At 43.4% G+C, this 20,894-nt stretch overlaps 1 protein-coding gene across 1 annotated transcript in view; it reads right to left on the bottom strand.

The window, feature by feature from the left end:
- Window positions 1-20,894, bottom strand: part of LOC126268020 (multiple epidermal growth factor-like domains protein 6) — a 166,608-nt gene that overhangs the window by 129,350 nt on the left and 16,364 nt on the right. The window contains exon 2 of the mRNA XM_049973432.1: window positions 19,617-19,739. Coding sequence (XP_049829389.1) covers window positions 19,617-19,739 — 123 coding nt within the window. The remainder of the gene's footprint in view (window positions 1-19,616; window positions 19,740-20,894) is intronic.

Raw genomic sequence — 20,894 nt, 5'->3', positions numbered from 1 at the left:
GTCAGATAGCACGGCTAACCGGGCGGGCGTACATCATATTACTTTCCGATACTACAGAAATGTTCCGAAGAAAATTTCACAAGGTCAGAAAGTTGTAAATTACGAATTTAATCAAGGATATGACAAGATGTGGTATATTAAAATGTACTCTTTATCAACTTCGTAGTTAGTGGAATATAAATTACGAGATTCGACTTCGGCAGACGAAAATTTAATCCGTAGCCAGCGCTACCATCACAGTTGTAGCGTGCAGAACAATTTAAAATTGTTTACAAAATTTTAAACGTGGATGCGAATTAAGGCGTTGCGGATACAGAAATGGACCTGCGAATAAGAATCACACTTCCTTTATCCGCGCAGCCCTCTAGCTGCAGGCTTACAAGCTATCGGATAGATTAGCGGAGGTGGCTGAGCGGCTTGCGAATGACCTGTAAGTGATGAATACTGAGGAGACAGACTGAAGTCACCAGCCAACACAGTGCTTTTAAGCATAAATAGGGGGAAAAAGCAGAAAAACTTCCCGAAGACCTCATAAAAACATAAGAAACTTGGCGCGACACTTTTGTCTTCCACTGACTATCTTCTGCTAATTGAAAATGTCGTATACGTAGTTCACAGGAAAGATTGCGTTAGCTCAGCGTTATCAGATCGCACGCACCTGTCTCTTAATCGCTTATCACGCACTGATGTCCAGTTCCACATATGTTATCAGAGCTCAGCTGATCGATAGTGGTCGGACTGTTGATATTCACGTCAACTCGAAATTCGTGATTACTTACAAATTCTCTATTGTGAAACGACAATGTCTGATCATGCATGTTACGAAACTCAAAATGACTGGATTCGATTTTCAACTTCGATTTATGTCTGATACCTTCCAACAAATGAGAAATAATGTGTAGCCGATGATATATAACGTATCTACTGTACGGTTACGTTTGTTAAAAAGGTATTCGCAACGTCTGACATCTGAGGAACCAATAGACAACGTTCATGCAGTCAGCATGTTTCACATATCTAAGATCATGTACACCGTGTCTCAGGAGCAATGGTCAATATTCATGGAAATGACAGGAACGATCATTCGATGCAAAGAGTCTAGTAAACATCGGCTCTAAAATGCGTAGCTTAAGAGCTATGAGCACTTGTTCGTCTTCGGTAATGTGAAACAAATCTCTTCTAGTGCAAGCTCTTTGTTTTCACGTGTTGGGAGGTGATAGTATGCAATGGAAAAAAACACATATGTTCTACTGACCAAGTGGTCATAGCTCTAAAGGTATTTTACAGCGCATGTTTATTTAACAATCATATACAACCGTTCCCTCGACGAAAGATCCGTACCCAATGACAGACCGAGCGAGGTGGCGCAGTGATTAGACATTGGACTCGCATTCGGGAGGACGTCGGCTCAATTCCGCGTTCGGCCATCCAGATTTAGGTTTTCCGTGATTTCCCTAAATCACTCCAGGCAAATGCCGGGATGGTTCCTCTGAAAGGGCAGGGCCGACTTCCTTCCCTAATCCGATGACACCGATGACCTCGCAGTCTGGTCTCCTTCCCCAAAACAACCCAAAGACTGGAAAGTTGCACATGTCACACAAACATTCAAGAAAGGTAGTAGGAGTAATCCACTAATTACAGGCCCATATCGTTAACGTCGATATTCAGCAGGATTTTGGCACGTATATTGTGCTGGAACATTATGAATTACCTCGATGAAAACTGTCTATTGACACATAGTCAACATGGGTTTGGAAAACATCTTCCCCGTGAAACACAACTAGCTCTTTATTCACATGAAGTGATGAGTGCTATTGACAAGGGATTTCAGATCGATTCCATATTTCAGGATTTCGGGAACGCTTTTGATACTGCACCACACAAACGGCTCGTAGTGAAATTGCGTGCTTATGGAATATCGTCTCAGTTATGTGACTGTATTCCTGATTTCCTGTGAGAGAGGTCACAGTTCGTAGTAATTGACGGAAAGTCATCGAGTAAAACAGAAGTGATTTCTGGCGTTCCCCAACGTTGTGTTATAGGCCCTTTGCTGTTCCTTATATATACAGGGTGTTACAAAAAGTTACGGCCAAACTTTCAGGAAACATTCCTCACACACAAAGAAGGAAAATATATTATGTGGACATTTGTCAAATGGTTCAAATGGCTCTGAGCACTATGGGACTTAACATCGATGGTCATCAGCCCCCTAGAACTTAGAACTACTTAAACCTAACTAGCCTAAGGACATCACACAACACCCAGCCATCACGAGACAGAGAAAATACCTGACGCCGCCGGGAATCGAACCCGGGAACACGGGCGTGGGAAGCGAGAACGCTACCGCACGACCACGAGATGCGGGCTACGGACATTTGTCCGGAAACGCTTACTTTTCATGTTAGAGCTCATTTTATTACTTCTCTTCAAATCACATTATTCATGGAATGGAAGCACACAGCAACAGAACGTACCAGTGTGACTTCAAACACTTTGTTACAGAAAATGTTCAAAATGTCCTTCGTTAGCAAGGATACATGATTCCACCCTCCACCGCATGCAATCCCTGATGCGTTGATGTAGCCCTGGAGAATCGCGTATTGTATCACAGCCGTCCACAATACGATCACGAAGAGTCTCTACATTTGGTACCGGGGTTGCATAGACAAGAGCTTTCAAATACCCCCATAAATGCAAGTCAAGAGGGTTGAGGTCAGGAGAGCGTGGAGGCCATGGAATTGGTCCGCCTCTACCAATCCATCGGTCAGCGAATCTGTCGTTGAGAAGCGTACGAACACTTCGACTGAAATGTGCAGGAGCTCCATCGTGCATGAACCACATGTTGTGTCGTACTTGTAAAGACACATGTTCTAGCATCCCAGCTAGAGTATCATGATAACGTGCTCCATTGAGCGTAGGTGAAAGAAACTAAAATGAGCTCTAACATGGAAATTAAGCGTTTCCGGACACATGTCCACATAACATCTTTTCTTTATTTGTGTGTGAGGAATGTTTACTGAAAGTTTGGCCGTACCTTTCTGTAACACCCTGTATAAACGATTTGGGAGATAATCTGGGCAGTCGTCTTCGGTTGTTCGCAGATGACGCTGTCGTTTATCGACTAATAAAGTCATCAGAAGATCAAACAAATTTCAAAACGATCTAGAAAAGATATATGAATTTTGCGAAAAGCGGCAGTTTACCCTAAATAACGAAAAGTGTGAGAACATCCACATGAGTGCTAAAAAGAACTCGTTAAACTTCGGTTACACGATAAATCAGTCTAATCTAAAAGCCGTAAATTCAACTAAATAACTATGCACTACAATCACGAGCAACTTAAATTGGAAGGAACACATAGAAAATGTTGTGGGGGAAAGGTAAACAATGACTGCGTTTTGTTGGCAGGACACTTAGAAAATGTAACAGACCTACTAAGGAGACTGCCTACACTACTCTTGTCCGTCCTCTTTTAGAATACTGCTGCGCGGCTTGGAATTCTTGCCAGATAGGACTGATGGAGTACATGGAAAAAGTTCAAAGAACGTCGGCAAATTTTTGTTGTTGTTGTCTTCAGTCCTGAGACTGGTTTGATGCAGCTCTCCATGCTACTCTATCCTGTGCAAGCTGCTTCATCTCCCAGTACCTACTACAACCTACATCCTTCTGAATCTGTTTAGTGTACTCATCTCTCTGTCTCCCTCTACGATTTTTACCCTCCACACTGCCCTCCAATGCTAAATTTGTGATCCCTTGATGCCTCAAAACATGTCCTACCAATCGATCCCTTCTTCTAGTCAAGTTGTGCCACAAACTTCTCTTCTCGCCAATGCTATTCAATACCTCCTCATTAGTTACGTGATCTATCCACCTTATTTCAGTATTCTTCTGTAGCACCACATTTCGAAAGCTTCTATTCTCTTCTTGTCCAAACTAGTTATCATCCATGTTCCACTTCCATACATGGCTACACTCGAAACAAATATTTTCAGAAATGATTTCCTGACACTTAAATCTATATTCGATGTTAACAAATTTCTCTTCTTCAGAAACGCTTTCCTTGCCATTGCCAGTCTACATTTCATATCCTCTCTACTTCGACCATCATCAGTTATTTTACTTCCTAAATAGCAAAACTCCTTTACTACCTTAAGTGTCTCATTTCCTAATCTAATTCCCTCAGCATCACCCGATTTAATTTGACTACATTCCATTATCCTCGTTTTGCTTTTGTTGATGTTCATCTTATATCCTCCTTTCAAGACACTGTCCATTCCGTTCAACTGCTCTTCCAAGTCCTTTGCTGTCTCTGACAGAATTACAATGTCATCGGCGAACCTCAAAGTTTTTACTTCGTCTCCATGAATTTTAATACCTACTCCAAATTTTCTTTTCTTTCCTTTACTGCTTGCTCAATATACAGATTGAATAACATCGGGGAGAGGCTACAACACTGTCTCACTCCTTTCCCAACCACTGCTTCCCTTTCATGCCCCTCGACTCTTATGACTGCCATCTGGTTTCTGTACAAATTGAAAATAGCCTTTCGCTCCCTGTATTTTACCCCTGCCACCTTTAGAATTTGAAAAAGAGTATTCCAGTCAACATTGTCAAAAGCTTTCTCTAAGTCTACAAATGCTAGAAACGTAGGTTTGACTTTTCTCAATCTTTCTTCTAAGATAAGTCGTAAGGTCAGTATTGCCTCACGTGTTCCACCATTTCGATGGAATCCAAACTGATCCTCCCCGAGGTCTGCATCTACCAGTTTTTCCATTCGTCTGTAAAGAATTCGCGTTAGTATTTTGCAGCTGTGACTTATTAAACTGATAGTTCGATAATTTTCACATCTGTCAGCACCTGCTTTCTTTGGGATTGGAATTATTATATTCTTCTTGAAGTCTGGGGGTATTTCGCCTGTCTCATACATCTTGCTCACCAGCTGGTAGAGTTTTGTTATGACTGGCTCTCCCAAGGCCGTCAGTAGTTCTAATGGAATGTTGTCTACTCCGGGGGCCTTGTTTCGACTCAGGTCTTTCAGTGCTCTGTCAAACTCTTCACGCAGTATCGTATCTCCCATTTCGTCTTCATCTACATCCTCTTCCATTTCCATAATATTGTCCTCAAGTACATCACCCTTGTATAAACCTTCTATATACTCCTTCCACCTGTCTGCCTTCCCTTTTTTGCTTAGAACTGGGTTGCCATCTGAGCTCTTGATATTCATACACGTGGTTCTCTTCTCTCCAAAGGTCTCTTTAATTTTCCTGTAGGCAGTATCTATCTTACCCCTAGTGAGATAAGCTTCTACATGGGAGGGAGTATCACAGAAATGATACAGGATTTGGATTGGACATGATTAAAAGGACTGCGTTTTACATTGCGACGGAATCTTCTCACGAAGTTCCAATCAGCAACTTTCACCTCTGAATGCGAAAATATTTTGTTGACACCGACTAACATAGGGAGGAACAATCACTACGATAAAATAAGGGTAATCGGAGCTCATACGGGAAGATATAGGTGTTCATTCTTTGCGCGCGCTGTACGAGATTGGAATAATAGAGAATTGTGAAGGTGGTTCGATGAACCCTTTGCCAGCACTTAAATGTGATTTGCAGAGTATCCATGTAGATGTAGAATTAGAAGTACATGTACTAGACATTTTCTGTTTTGGTTCATGCTACGTCCTCCCAACACACGGAAAGCAAAGAGCTTGCAGTAGAAGAATTTGTTGCACAGTATTGAAGACAAAGTGCTCCCAGCTCATAAGGTACTCGTTTTAAAGCCCATATTTACTGGTCTTTTTTGCTTCTAATGATCGTTCCTGTCACCATCCTGAAAATTGACCGTCCCTCCCGGGACATCCGTATTAATCACTGCAATACGGCATAAGGATATTTACAATTACCTCTGAAACAAAAATCAAAACTTTTTCGTTCCTCATCGTTTTTTGACTTGCTTCGTGGGGCGCGCTACGACTTCCTTTCCTGTGCCAGCCTCCTCATCTCAGGAGTAGAATTTTCATCCATCTGCGCAAGCATAACTGAAATCTTGCGACGTGAGTATCTGCCAAGCGTATGCGAGAGCATTCGTGCTGCAAGTCACGGTGTGTATCTTCTCGATATCAGGTCAGAGTGAAAACTTTAAAGTGGTTACTAGAGAGTGATTGTACTGCAAGTGAGAGTGGATTAGTGCAGACTCTCTTGTGTATCGTTCTTTTGTGTTGAAGATTGTATACTAATATGGACTTGGTGGTAAAGATTTGTAGATAGAAATGACCGTAACGGATTTTATATTCAATGTTTGTTGCTTATTTGAAGTTTAGTCTGATCAGGAACCTGTTTCTCAGTTTCTTTATACACCTTTACAGATGAAGAACATTATACGTCTGGCCTGGTAGGTCGATTTTATCTAGGTGATTGAACTTTCTGTGTTAGTATACGGTAGGACAATAAAACGCATCATTGCACAAAGTACTCAATTATTTGTTTGCTATATTACTTAAGTTTTCCTTTCCAGTTTCTACCCGCCAAAGTCCCCTCCAGTACCATGCAAACTGTTCCTTACTGTCTTAATAGTATTTTACAAGTCCTTTCCTCGCTGATTCTGCGGGAAAACTCCTCGCTTCTTATCTGCCCATATAGTTTTCTACATCCATGTGTAGCACCACATCTCAAATGCTTCTATTATCTCCTTCTTCGGTTTTCTTCAAGCCCAGTATTCACTTCAGTAGAGTGCTGCGCTCCATATGTATATTTCTACCTTAAATTAAGATCGAAGATTGATACCAGCAGACTTCTTCCGGCTGGGAATGTCCTCCTTGTCTTTATTTGGCTGCTGTTTATATCCTCGCCGGCCAGAGTGGGCGTGCGGTTCTAGGCGCTTCAGTCTTGAACCGTATGACCGCTACGGTCGCAGGTTCGAATCCTGCCTCGGGCATAGATGTGTGTGATGTCCTTAGGTTAATTAGGTTTAAGTAGTACTATGTTCTAGGGGACTGATGACTTTAGCAGTTACGCCCCATAGTGCTGAGAGCCATTTTTTTACAGCCTCCTTGCTTCGCCGTCGTGATTTATTTGTCTTCGTCTATGTTCAGTTTCACGCTAATCTAAAATAGTGGTGATAGCTTACATCTGCAGCTACATCTACATCGATATTTCGCAAGCCACCGTGCGGTGCGTGGCGGAGGGTACCTTGTACCACTACTAGTCATTTCATGTCCTATTCCGCTCGCGAGGGAAGAAACGCCTATCTATATGCCTCCCTATGAACCCTAAATCGGAGCAAACGAGTCTAAAAACATTTCACTGTCCTCACAACACATTCAAGTTAATTTAGCTTTAGAAAACTTCAACCGCAATTAGAAAATTTCAACGTTATCTTGTCAGACAGGAGTGATTCAGTGTGCAGCCCTCCAATTCACTTTTGTTAGTAGGCGTGGCGTTATTTCTGAGATAGAGGATTTACTATTCGTATTCGAGGAAACTTTCACGTTGTGGCCTCAATCAAAAATGGCTCTGAGCACTATGGGACTTAACTTCTGAGGTCATCAGTCCCGCAGAACTTAGAACTAGTTAAACGTAACTAACCTAAGGACATCACACACATCCATGCCCGAGGCAGGATTCGAACCTGCGACCGTAGCGGTCGCGCGGCTCCAGACTGTAGCATCTAGAACCGCTCGGCCACTCCGGCCGGCTGGCCTCAATCTATATAGAGAAAATATATACCTGGATGACCGGTTAAGGGGGTCTAAACCCTATACACACCGGATGAAAGTCTGACATCTTAACGACTGAGTCACCTCTTTCAGTCTAACTTCGTTGATGAACAAAACGAATGCATTACTCCGCAAACAGTCAGTGCAGAGCAAAAGTTAATTGTAACAAAACAGCAAGCAACCCTGACGAACCTCTCAAAATCAACCGGTAGAATTCAGACTTCTAGGGCTGGATGAACAATACTCGCGTTCGAACGGGCTCAAGATTTCCCGATACACGGCACCGTTCGATTCATGTCGTGCTTTGACTTCGCACGGCGCTATTGCAAGGGATATGCAGGAAAGTGCTGGCTAGCCAGAACGGTAAACTATGGCTTTGCATTAAATTTAAAATTCGATTATTTCGTGCAGCACCTGACGAAACAGCATTAATTTCTACCACTGCATAAACTCCTATTGCGGGCGAAATTATTTGCAACACAAGTTCTCATAGATTGCCGGTATGTATGCATATTCAAACATTTATGTTGATTTTAATATTACGACGACAACGACGAAAATATTCTCCAAAACAATAACACCCGACTGAAACCAGTACAATGTTTCAAAGACTTGCCGAGTAGGTCACAAATGAGCAATTCAGTACCTGTCCACATATCAGAACAACAGATAAAACCGTTACCAGATTGAGGGAAAGCTCCAGAATTAGACAGATTCGTGATAGAAATGTTTCATTTACTTGTTAATTGCTGTTGTTACACAAGACCTGCACACTAAAAGACATTTCAGCCCTGTTTCACAGTAATTTTTAATATTAAACTCAATGGTGGATTAAAAACGCTAAGGCAGGTCGTTCTTATAGTATCAGCCAAAGTCACTAGATCGCAGGCCGATCAAGAGATCGAAGAGAACCCGAACTTTCCCAAACTGTGACGTAAACTGTTCGAACACTGAGTCATGCTAAAACACAGCCCTACAGACGCCCCTTGTTTTTGTTAATCAACGAACATTATGTCACTGAAAACTCGATAAGCCGCAACACAGGGAAGTACGAGGACCTGGAAGATTCCTGGTAAATGGTAAACATTTAACAGGACGTACTGTGATGGCAGTAAATTACAGTGAGAATATTGTAGAGGTCTGTTACTCTGATGTACCACCATCAATTTCTATGGGAGTCAGAATGAACCTAGAAGTTTGTGCGAACACATTCGAAAGTGTCACCATATCCATTCTTTGACTATTGTTGTTAACAGAATTTTTTCCATATCAGCATAATAATGCTCCTGAGATTCGAAGAAAATCAGATGGATTTGTTGCTCTGGTGTATGGAAATCCCCTGTTGAACCTCGTAGAACACATGTAGCTTGAAGCAGAGAGTTTTTTGTCTGCCTATTATTCAGCCCAAAAATCTCGCAGCACATATTCACCGTCCTGCAGACTGGATGAAAACAAGTACTGAAAAACCTTCCTCAAAAGGTTAAACGTTCTGGTAAGAGTAAATGCTTGTGTCTTCGCCGGTTTGCGATGAAGAAGCGAAAGTATTGAATTTACCTCCGGAAGGAGATCAAATGGTTTAAATGGCATTGAGCACTATGGGACTTAACAGCTGAGGTCATCAGTACCCTAGAACTTAGAACTACTTAAACCTAACTAACCTAAGGACATCACACACATCCATGCCCGAGGCAGGATTCGAACCTGCAACTGTAGCGGTCGCGCGGTTCCAGACTGAAGCGCCTAGAACCCCTTGGCCACTCCTGCCGGCCCGGAAGCAGTCATAAATTGTATGAGAATACAATATTTTCAGAGAATTTTACGAAATTTCGAAGGAAAAACTTCATCGAGTCTGTTGCTGGTCATCTTCAGGGTAAGTATGAAAGACTCATACCGTAACTGGAGAAGATTTCGTTGTAGTGTTAGCGGAACAAAGCGTTCGACTGGCACGACACACGCCAGACATAAAGCCTGTGGCCTGTTGCGTACTATAAATCTGACAGCGAGGTAGACATTTTACTGCTTGCGAAGCTTTTAGTCGCATGCCGTATACAAACTCACTACATCGAATCTACTGTGGTTGTGAAGTTCTGTTAGTTTACGACTGGACTGTTATTGTTTAGTTTACAGCTGACTTGGCTTCAGTTTATAGTCTGTGTTGGCTACCATTTTTCGCTCTTGACAACCTAGCACGAATTGGACTTGTGATTGATCACCGTGCAGGTGCTTACTTCAGTCACGTAAGAAAGTCACTAGTGTAATATCCGGTCTCACTAAATTTAGTTGAGTGACTGACATACTTTAAGTAAACAGCAATGTGCTTCTAAAAACATTTTGCTACATAAAGGAGTCAATTGTCGTCAGGCCATGCAAGCCTCCTCTGATAACGACTTACGAAAGCATATTTAGCTGGTCATTATGAGAGATAATGTTTTTTTCTTTTTCTTTTGTATTTCTTCTTCTTCATTTTGCTTGTACGTGCCTATTTGATGGCCTATAATTTTGTGTTATTTTGTTCTGTAGTATGAACTATTACTATATTTTGCTTTGTTGGTCTTACTACAAGAGTCTCTTTTAACTATTTTTTTACTTTCCTCGTCATGCGTACGCCTAATGTGCTATGTAAAACCTAATTTAATATGCAGCATTGTTATATGAATCGTGGTGCGAGAGCGATGTAGATACTTGCAGTTGCAGACGAACGGTAGAGAGAGAATGTGAGTGGTGTCGTGGCAAAGACGGTTGACAGATTCACACGAAAATTCATGGCCGAGTTCGTATTTTTCGGTCACAGATTAAACTAAACTTCAGGGTGAACGCTGTGGACCAAAACGTTAGACTATGTGAGTGCTGTGAGTTTCGTGGAGTACTATAAACGGCAGTGGTAATGTTTGCGCGAATCTACTGTGGTTTGTCTTGTGAGAACTGAACTCTTTGTAGCAAACCTAACTGCACGAACTAATGCACTTTGAATTTATTATCTCGTGCGTAACTTAATGAGTTGCCGCAAGCTGTGACACGCTGAATGTCACTATGGAGATCTGCAGACTGATTGTGACCTGTGGCATTATTTTCGCCAGTACTGTAAAGTCGCTATCGCGACTGCTAAAAGTATACAGAGTGTAATATAGCGAACAGCGGGTGGAACTGAATACTATGCTGTTTTAAAACTGTGTATGGAACACTAGAAACAGAAATGTGTATGTATTAAACGTTGTAATCGCTCACATACGAAATTGGATCTATCACAACGATTACCCGTACATGGGACCAATCTTTGACAGAGACGTATACATTGCACGGTGGGGCCTATACCAATCAAAAGGATGTATCCCTGGCATTTCATAATGGAGCCATAATAATTATGCTGCCAGCACCAACGACCTGTTGCTGACGTCACGACACATCGTCTACAAAAAGATAAGCTGCAACGCCAGGCACTCTCTTCCTGAAAAGACACAAAGAATTTCGAATAGTGTTAAATGTAGCTTCTTCTTCTTTTGTGACAAACTTTTCTTCATAGATGCTTTCTTTAGAAATACAGATGTAGATGTAACTTCAGTGAAGTGTATAACAACGTGTTTCGACATTACTGACCTAAGAGTAGTTATTGTAATTTTCTAGGCCTATCTTTGTCCTTAATTTTATTGTAGTTGTTACCGCATGTGTTTTAGGGGTTCTTTTTGAGTCTGTGTTTTCATAAAAGTGTGCAAAGTTTTTTATTGGACGCATTTACGTGTTTGTTGTGGTTCCGCGCCCCGACCAATCGTAGCAAAGCTGCTCGTTCGCTATTAGTGCAACGCACGCTACCGGAGGGATTTTTGATTTTGATAGCTGTCAACTACGTAAACAGTATTTACATTCCTTAAGACGTCGTATTAGGGCATTATCATATCCAAATGCCAGTTATTCAGCTCTTGCAGTTAGAAGTGAGCAAAATTATAGCCATGTCATTAATTACACTCCTGGAAATGGAAAAAAGAACACATTGACACCGGTGTGTCAGACCCACCATACTTGCTCCGGACACTGCGAGACGGCTGTACAAGCAATGATCACACGCATGGCACAGCGGACACACCAGGAACCGCGGTGTTGGCCGTCGAATGGCGCTAGCTGCGCAGCATTTGTGCACCGCCGCCGTCAGTGTCAGCCAGTTTGCCGTGGCATACGGAGCTCCATCGCAGTCTTTAACACTTGTAGCATGCCGCGACAGCGTGGACGTGAACCGTATGTGCAGTTGACGGACTTTGAGCGAGGGTGTATAGTGGGCATGCGGGAGGCTGGGTGGACGTACCGCCGAATTGCTCAACACGTGGGGCGTGAGGTCTCCACAGTACATCGATGTTGTCGCCAGTGGTCGGCGAAAGGTGCACGTGCCCGTCGACCTGGGACCGGACCGCAGCGACGCACGGATGCACGCCAAGACCGTAGGATCCTACGCAGTGCCGTAGGGGACCGCACCGCCACTTCCCAGCAAATTAGGGACACTGTTGCTCCTCGGGTATCGGCGAGGACCATTCGCAACCGTCTCCCTGAAGCTGGGCTACGGTCCCGCACACCGTTAGGCCGTATTCCGCTCACGCCCCAACATCGTGCAGCCCGCCTCCAGTGGTGTCGCGACAGGCGTGAATGGAGGGACGAATGGAGACGTCTCGTCTTCAGCGATGAGAGTCGCTTCTGCCTTGGTGCCAATAATGGACGTATGCGTGTTTGGCGCCGTGCAGGTGAGCGCCACAATCAGGACTGCATACGACCGAGGCACACAGGGCCAACACCCGGCATCATGGTGTGTGGAGCGATCTCCTACACTGGCCGTACACCTCTGGTGGTCGTCGAGGGGACACTGAATAGTGCACGATACATCCAAACCGTCATCGAACCCATCGTTCTACCATTCCTAGATCGGCAAGGGAACTTGCTGTTCCAACAGGACAATGCACGTCCGCATGTATCCCGTGCCACCCAACGTGCTCTAGAAGGTGTAAGTCAACTACCCTGGCCAGCAAGATCTCCGGATCTGTCCCCCATTGAGCATGTTTGGGACTGGATGAAGTGTCGTCTCACGCGGTCTGCACGTCCAGCACGAACGCTGGTCCAACTGAGGCGCCAGGTGGAAATGGCATGGCAAGCCGTTCCACAGGACTACATCCAGCATCTCTACGATCGTCTCCATGGGAGAATAGCAGCCTGCATTGCTGCGAAAGGTGGATATACACTGTATTAGTGCCGACATTGTGCATGCTCTGTTGCCTGTGTCTATGTGCCTATGGTTCTGTCAGTGTGATCATGTGATGTATCTGACCCCAGGAATGTGTCAATAAAATTTCCCCTTCCTGGGACAATGAATTCACGGTGTTCTTATTTCAATTTCCTTGAGTGTATTTACGTATTTATTTACGGGAGTTTTTATGTTATGCGGTCTTTTAGTGTTAGTAGTCGAACTCTGACGTGGTTACTTTCGTTTTGGAAGTAAAACATTTCTTTTGCTTTTAAATAACCGAAAATTGCGGTCAAAATTGCACAAAATCAATATCTGAGAACCGTAATCTTCACAAAGGTCATTCCGTAATAATAAATTTTAAAAATATTGTATTTAATTTTACATTCAGCACTGAAAATAAACTGTATAACATTATAAGGATACTGCAGGAAAGAAGCATTCATGAAATTTTATCAACCTGTACTATTATAGTTATTAATAGAACTGTCTGCGACTGTAGCTTATACATTTGAAGTACAAATATGGCAGTTTTCACCGAAGAAGAAGATTAACATTTCGTGACGTTATGATGGTGATTAGGCGTAGCAGATGTGAAGCCCAAAAATATCAATGTAATCTTTAAAAATAGCGGTGGAACTCCAGAACTTTTCAGGAACGCTACTCCTGCTATCACAAAAACTCCTGTTACGTCCTGTTTCGGCTTCTGCCAGTTATTCTTCTGCCGAAATACCAAAAATCGTGTACTACTTTTACTGTTATCTAATTCCGCCACCATCGCCCGATTTAAATCAACCTTACTCCATTACCCTCGTATTATCTTTGATGGTATTCATCTTAAAATCTCTCTTCAGGACATTATCCCTCCCGTTCAACTACTCTTTCAAGTGGTTGGCTGCCTCTCACAAAATTACAATCTCATAGGAAAACGTTAAAGATTCTGTTACGTGTCACTGACCTTTAATTCAGCTTCTAAATTTCACGTTGGATTCCCTTACTCCTTACGCAGTGTACAGATTGAATGACACCAGGGAGAGGCTACAAACCTCACTCGCTGCCTTCTCTACCACTGCTTCCCCTTCACGTCTTTCGACTGTTATAACTGCAGCATGGTTTCTGTACAAACTGTGGGTAATATTTCGCTTCTTGTATTTAGTCCCTATTACCTACAAAATTTCTGAGTCTAGTCCAGTCAGCATTGTCAAAAGCTTTCTCTAAATCTATAAATACTATAAATGGAGATTTGCTTCTCTTCAACCTATCTTCTAAGATTAGCCGTAAGATCCGAACTGCTTCGTGCGTTCATACATTTCGCCGGAACCCAAAACGGATCTCGTCCAAAGTCGTCTTTAATTGTTTTGTCATTCCCCGTAATTAAATCGGCGGTTACGGAATTGTCTGATTCTACCTGTCTGTCTGCTTTGACCCATGACGTCATCAATATGGCGGAAATGGCTATTCTAAGGGTCTCCAATATGTCACTACATACATGTGGCAGAACACACGAAAATACATATAAATAAGACAATAACATCTCCCTCCAAAAATATCTCCCTCCAAAAATACAGTCAAACTAATGGGACAACCGCGGGAAATTGGGAATTTTAGGGAGGGGACAAACTAACAGTAAAAACCAACACACCACGATCCCAAAATACACAAAATGACGAACAAAAAAAATTGCAAAATCTACAGGAATCGAACATTTTCCTTGATCTAATAGGTCAACCGCAGCTGAAGATACTAAACCACCAACGCCTAGAGCAAAAACCACGGAAATGGGAATCAGACATTTAATTCGTATCGATATTCGGAATTATGTCTTATTACAGTGATGAATGTGTAGTGTTCAAATCTGTCAGCGCCTACTTTCTTTGAAATTGGAATAATTACGTTCTTCTTGAAATCTAACGTTATTTCCCTTGTGTCATACATCTTGCATACGACGGGGAATGGTTTTATCACGGCTAGGTCTGCTAAGGATTTCAATAATTCTGAGGGAATGTCGTCTACTCCTTGGGCCCTTTTTTTCACTTAGGTTTTTCACTGGTCTGTCTCGCAGTATCCTACCTTTCATCTCATTTTCACCTACATCCTCCTGTCCTTGTAACAGTCCGTATGGAACCGTTTTTCTGATAGCTTCAAAATGTGCGTAAGAGCTAAAGCAATATTTGAGTCCACTAGTATTTCGGCAGGTTTTCACTTTACTACAAGTCTTATCCTGTGTAGACCTAATGGCTCCGTGATCGACGTAATCGACCAACAGTGGGACCGTAATGAATAAAGGAAGCCTCCCAGAATTCCACGATCTACGGTTTTGTGTTTGTGGTGTCACATGAAATCTGCTAGCGTCCTGTATTGATTTTGTCGTTTGTTTCGGAGTCGGAACGATGGCATGACATTTAGGCTCCACTGAGGGAGGAAAACTATCACTATGATACTGCAGAAGGTTATCTTACAAAACACGGGCATCAAATAAACAGTTCGGCATGTTACGTGACAGATTCTGACTTTCGTATAAACCTCAGAGTGACAGTAGATCGTACGGAGTCATTGCGTATGTCAGCAACCACATGTTGGTGCCTGTAGGTAAGAAAAAGTCCGTCTCAGAAGTTGTGAAGACACTGCGTATTTCACTTTCTTTAGTGTGAGTGTCACTTCGGGTACAAAGACACTACACTCACGCGTCTTGGACAGTAATGTCTTGATGACAGTGATCGCCCTCGATTATGGCGGATTGTAACAGCCTATAGAGTGCCGCGTCATCGAGGACCAGTTCCTTACTGTCAGCCGGCCGCGGTGATCGAGCGGTTCTAGGCGTTTCAGTCCGGAACTGCTACGGTCGCAGGTTCGAATCGTGTCTCGGGCATGGACGTGTGTGATGTCCTTAGGTTAGTTAGGTTTAAGTAGTCCTAAGTTCTAGGGAACTGATAACCTCAGATGTTAAGTCCCATTTGAACCTTACTGTCATCTACTGTCCCAGATATTACCATTCTTCTCCCCCCCCCCTCCCCCCCATCCACAGAGATTATCTTGGGTGCCGTAATTCCGCGCCTGGACGCTCAAGGTGTATCAAACGATCGCCTGGACTGCTAAGCCGTTGGTTGTCTCCAATATGGTGTAAGACTCATGACTCTCCCACATCTTTGGCATTTATGGATGAAAACACATTGACTGCAGGCACCATGGACAGCGCAGATTTAGCGGCTCAGCCACAATCGGCGCCCGCATCTCTTGGTCGTGCGGTAGCGTTCTCGCTTCCCACGCCCGGGTTCCCGGGTTCGATTCCCGGCGGGATCAGGGATTTTCTCTGCCTCGTGATGGCTGGGTGTTGTGTGATGTCCTTAGGTTAGTTAGGTTTAAGTAGTTCAAAGTTCTAGGGGACTGATGACCATAGATGTTAAGTCCCATAGTGCTCAGAACCATTTGAACCACAATTGGCGGTAGCTAGGCAAAGTGAATGCAGTTCACGCAAGTCGGCCACCTCGTAAACACGAAGGTAGCATTGTAATAGGAGGAAGACATTTATCTTCAGGCGGAAGATTCAAGCAGATCATCGCCAGCTACTCTATGCCGCCGTCTTCTTTACTGCCGCTGTCACTGAACGCCCCGTTCCGCTGGACCCTGCCTAATTCGTCGTTTTGCTATACTGTGTCGGCATGGGAATTTGCCAGCAATGAAAACGCAAATGTCGTCTGGCATTGTTGGCTGGAATGCCCCACAAAGTGTGTTCAGACGCCCGTCGGAAGCTGAACTTCCTCCGTGCACACTGGAACTATTGTTTGAGGTTATATGAGAGTTGTTATGCAGTTTATGTTTGTGTTGTATGAGGTTAATGATGAGAGAAGGGAGAAGGTGAAAACCGGTGCTGGTAGGTAGCTTACTGCTCTCGAATAACTCCAATGGGGCCACCAAGCTTAACGTCCCTATACGACAGATGGATTAACATCAACAGTGTCACACGTTTTCAGTTCACGAGATACTGTGGTGAAGTTCAGTATTTAAGTTCTTCATGTACTGGTCCGTAGTTTCAATGCATCACCACACACATCATCCGTATCACACATTTTAAAATGGCCTAAGGTCGAAACTAGTGATTAATGTAATTTATATGAATGGGGAGTTAGAGGAACAAAACTGATAGTGCGGTGGTTAAAATGGTTCCATCGTTCGAATTTAATCCAGAACCTTTGTGAAAAGTCTGGTGACAGGGGAAGTTTACGTCAGCAACTCTTCTCCCATTGCCAAATACTAGCTGTCAAAATTTCATCCTCCACCAGGATTGGCGGAAGCTGCAGCATTAGAAAATTGTATCGAAATGCAGGAAGATCTTCAGTGGATAGGCACTTGGTACAGGGAGTGGCAACTGACCCTTAACATATACAAATGTAATGTATTGCGAATACATAGAAAGAAGGATTCTTTATTGTATGATTATATGATAGCGGATCAAACACTGGTAGCAGTTACTGCTGTAAAATATCTGGGAGTATGCGTGCGGAACGATTTGAAGTGGAATGACCATATAAAATTAGTTGTTGGTAAGGAGGGTGCCAGGTTGAGATTCATTGGGAGAGCCCTTAGAAAATGTAGTCCATCAACAAAGGAGGTGGCTTGCAAAACACTCGTTCGACCTATACTTGAGTGCTGCTCATCAGTGTGGGATCCGTACCAGATCGGGTTGATTGAGGAGACAGAGAAGATCCAAAGAAGAGCGGCGAGTTTCGTCACACGGTTATTTGGTAACCGTGATAGCGTTATTGCAGACTCTACAAGAGACTCAAGTGGCAGACTCTGCAAGAGAGGCGCTCTGCATCGCGGCGTAGCTTGCTCGCCAGGTTTCGAGAGGGTGCGTTTCTGGATGAGGTATCGAATATATTGTTTCCCCCTACTTATACCTCCCGAGGAGATCACGAATGTAAAATTAGAGAGATTCGAGCGCACACAGAGGCTTTCCGACAGTCGTTCTTCCCGCGAACCATACGCGACTGGAACAGGAAAGCGAGGTAATGACAGTGGCACGTAAAGTGCCCCCCGCCACACACCGTTGGGTGGCTTGCGGAGTATAAATGTAGATGTAGATTCGAATCGGCTTACTTACGAGTAGAACAGAACCGTCCTAGAGTGCGTTGGTGACTTTTTCGGGCACGCATTTTATCTCTTATTTTATACATAGTAAGGTCCAAAAGGAGGGGTCGGGGGCAAAGTGGACAGTGGTCGCGCCCCGAGGCCTGGCCACGGTGTCCATTCTCTCATTCAGAACTAAGAAGGCTGGAGGGCACAGGTTCCAGGAGGGCCAACATGCATCAATGAAAACAAGGAAAGAATATACATATTATTAGCATGACCAGCGTGATGTAAAATTTGTGCTATGGCAAACCCCATGATATCGAGCGGGAGTAAAATAAAAGCCGGTCCTTGTCGGAAGAAGAACAAGATCTCAGCTACGGAGCTGGGTTCGCCATGCCTCATAGACTCTGAAACATTTGCTCAGGTTATCCGTTCTACGGCCTCGTACGTCATGTTGAAAACTCGACTTACTTATCACATGTCCTTGATTGCATCCTATCGCAGATGCTGAACTGCTTAACTTATCTATGGTCACTGTAAACTTTGTTGGGTGCAAGGATGTAGTGATTTAGATTGTATTAATATCTGATGATACTCTTACCATAATTATTTACTATACGTTATGGCATTCTGATGTGAAGAATCGTTTTCATGGGATTGGATAAGCTCTTTATATGTTTGCCATCTTCTCTCAGTGGCGAACGACGTTGGTTGGCGTACTTTGTAGAATCATAGTGTCCCATTATGTGTATCTGTCTGGTTACAGGACGAAAGCGACTGCTACACGTTACTAGGTAGGTTTACCTAGCTCATTTTCCCATCAGAGTATATTATTGCGCCGCTTCCCGCATATTATGTAAATTTTTAAGATAAACATATTTTATTTATTTACGTTGTTCACTGGATTCAGTGTGTAAGGATCAGACTGTAAATCCAAAGACGCGGCTCAGCATTCAATCCCAATCGTTCCTAGGTTTTTTCTTTCGCTTATTGCTTCTTTCACCGGTGTATGTGGAATTTGCAGAGGTCTCTCATGGTTCTGAGTCCTAGTAACTTGTAGGTCCCCCTGCAACTGGCTGTTTGAGTGAGTTTGAAGATCAGAGAAAAGCGAGTACGCACCAACTTCATACTCTTCGTAAGGCATTGAGGTTTCCATATCCGTTTTCATACTGATGGCAGCTTTACTTACAGGTCTCTGTCTGAATGGCATCCTCTACATGTCAGCGTCCGTTATCATGTTGGAGAGACCGACGAATCGGTGAGCACAATGTGGCGAGATGAACGTATACAGTACGCATCAACATTAAATAACATTTTCTTTCAAAGCTCACTATACAACTTCCACTCTCTTTGTGGTCTGCCAGAAACACACAGATCCCCAAGGGTCTGTGATTCGTATGTTGTCTTATAGAGGATAACTTATCGTTAATGCATTCTGCATTACTACAGAAGCTGTTGTGACCACTAATCGCATAGCATCAGTACAGAAAAAGTACCATTTTAACTTCTCAGATACAAAACGTTAATTGTTGCCTGTGACCCGTAGCGTAGCACATATTCCCATCTCCACAAACAGCTGACAAATCGGCGTGTACAGTATATACTCACGAGGTAGACATAGCGTGTAGTCGTAGTTGGGGAAGAACTGGGATGGACAGGTGCACTGGCCCTCATAGCAGATGGAGTTTTTCAGCGCCGAGCAGTCACTGTCTTCTTCGCACGTAGCCGCCCCTGAAAACATAAAGCCAGGTGTTTAGCCATTGGATATCTGCTTCTACATTACCAAAGAGACAGAGGGCTCCGAACTGCTATTCACTATACCCGTAGTAGCTTATCATTACAGAAGTCGTACTGGTCAATACCAGGCCCTTTCCAGACAGTACGGTATTGACTTTTATTTATTGTGTATAATTCTGGTTATACTACTTTGCGTGTCTCAACGATGCAGACGACGATACCACCGTTGCAGCCACAACAGAGGGGCAGCTGTGCAGAGGCGAGGCAGACTCGTGGTTCCTGAAGAGAGGCAACAGTGTGTGATTTAGTCTTGTGACATTAGCCTTGCTATGTAGTACTGTGAATGATTGGAAGCAACAGGAAACTACAGCTTTAATTTTTCCGTAGTACATGCATCTCCACTGTATGGCTTATGTCACATCCTCCTGGGTAAAATATTCTAGAGGTGGATACGTTGATGTCAGATATAGTGGGAAGTAATGTAGTTTTGTGGTCAGAAGGATTTCACATCAGATGAGTATAGGATTATAAATATAAAATCGAACCGGTATAATGCAGAATTTTGTCTGACAGTTAATAAGAAAATAGGAATGCGGTTAGGCTGCTATGAACAGCATGGTGAGCGCCTCCATGGAGCCGAACTAGATATGAAGCCATCAATAACCGTAGTCGTAAAAGTCGTATGTCAGTTAGCTCCGGTGATGAAGAGACTGAAGCACTCTATGTTGAGATTAAAGAAGTTATTTAGATAGTTGAAGAAGACAAAAATGTTTCATGGGAGACTGAATTTGATAATAGCAAAAGAAAGAAAAAACAACATTTCGGCGGTCCACCTGGCCGCCATCTTCATCTCAGTAAGCCTTCCCACTAACTCGCCGGAACTGAAATCTAACACGCCGCAGCGACTCCTTAATACACCGCCTGTAGATACACCGCGCGTGCGCGAACATAGCTGCCCCCGGGAGCAAGGCACACCAGCACACCGGTGGTGAAAACTTGCGGAACGATAAATCGATATCAGACTCTATTGGCAGCTATGGATGACTGAAACAAAGACCGTTGCTTTTTAATGTGAAACGCAACCGGGTTCCAACTCTTTCTTAAAGGATATCCCTTATCTCTGTTTATAATGTTGTCAGATAGCCGGAT

This window comes from Schistocerca gregaria, chromosome 4 (assembly GCF_023897955.1).
Source record: "Schistocerca gregaria isolate iqSchGreg1 chromosome 4, iqSchGreg1.2, whole genome shotgun sequence".
Classification (NCBI taxonomy): Eukaryota; Metazoa; Arthropoda; class Insecta; order Orthoptera; family Acrididae; genus Schistocerca; species Schistocerca gregaria.
The sequence above is the reverse complement of the archived record's forward strand: the minus strand, read 5'-3'. Positions and strand labels throughout refer to the sequence as shown.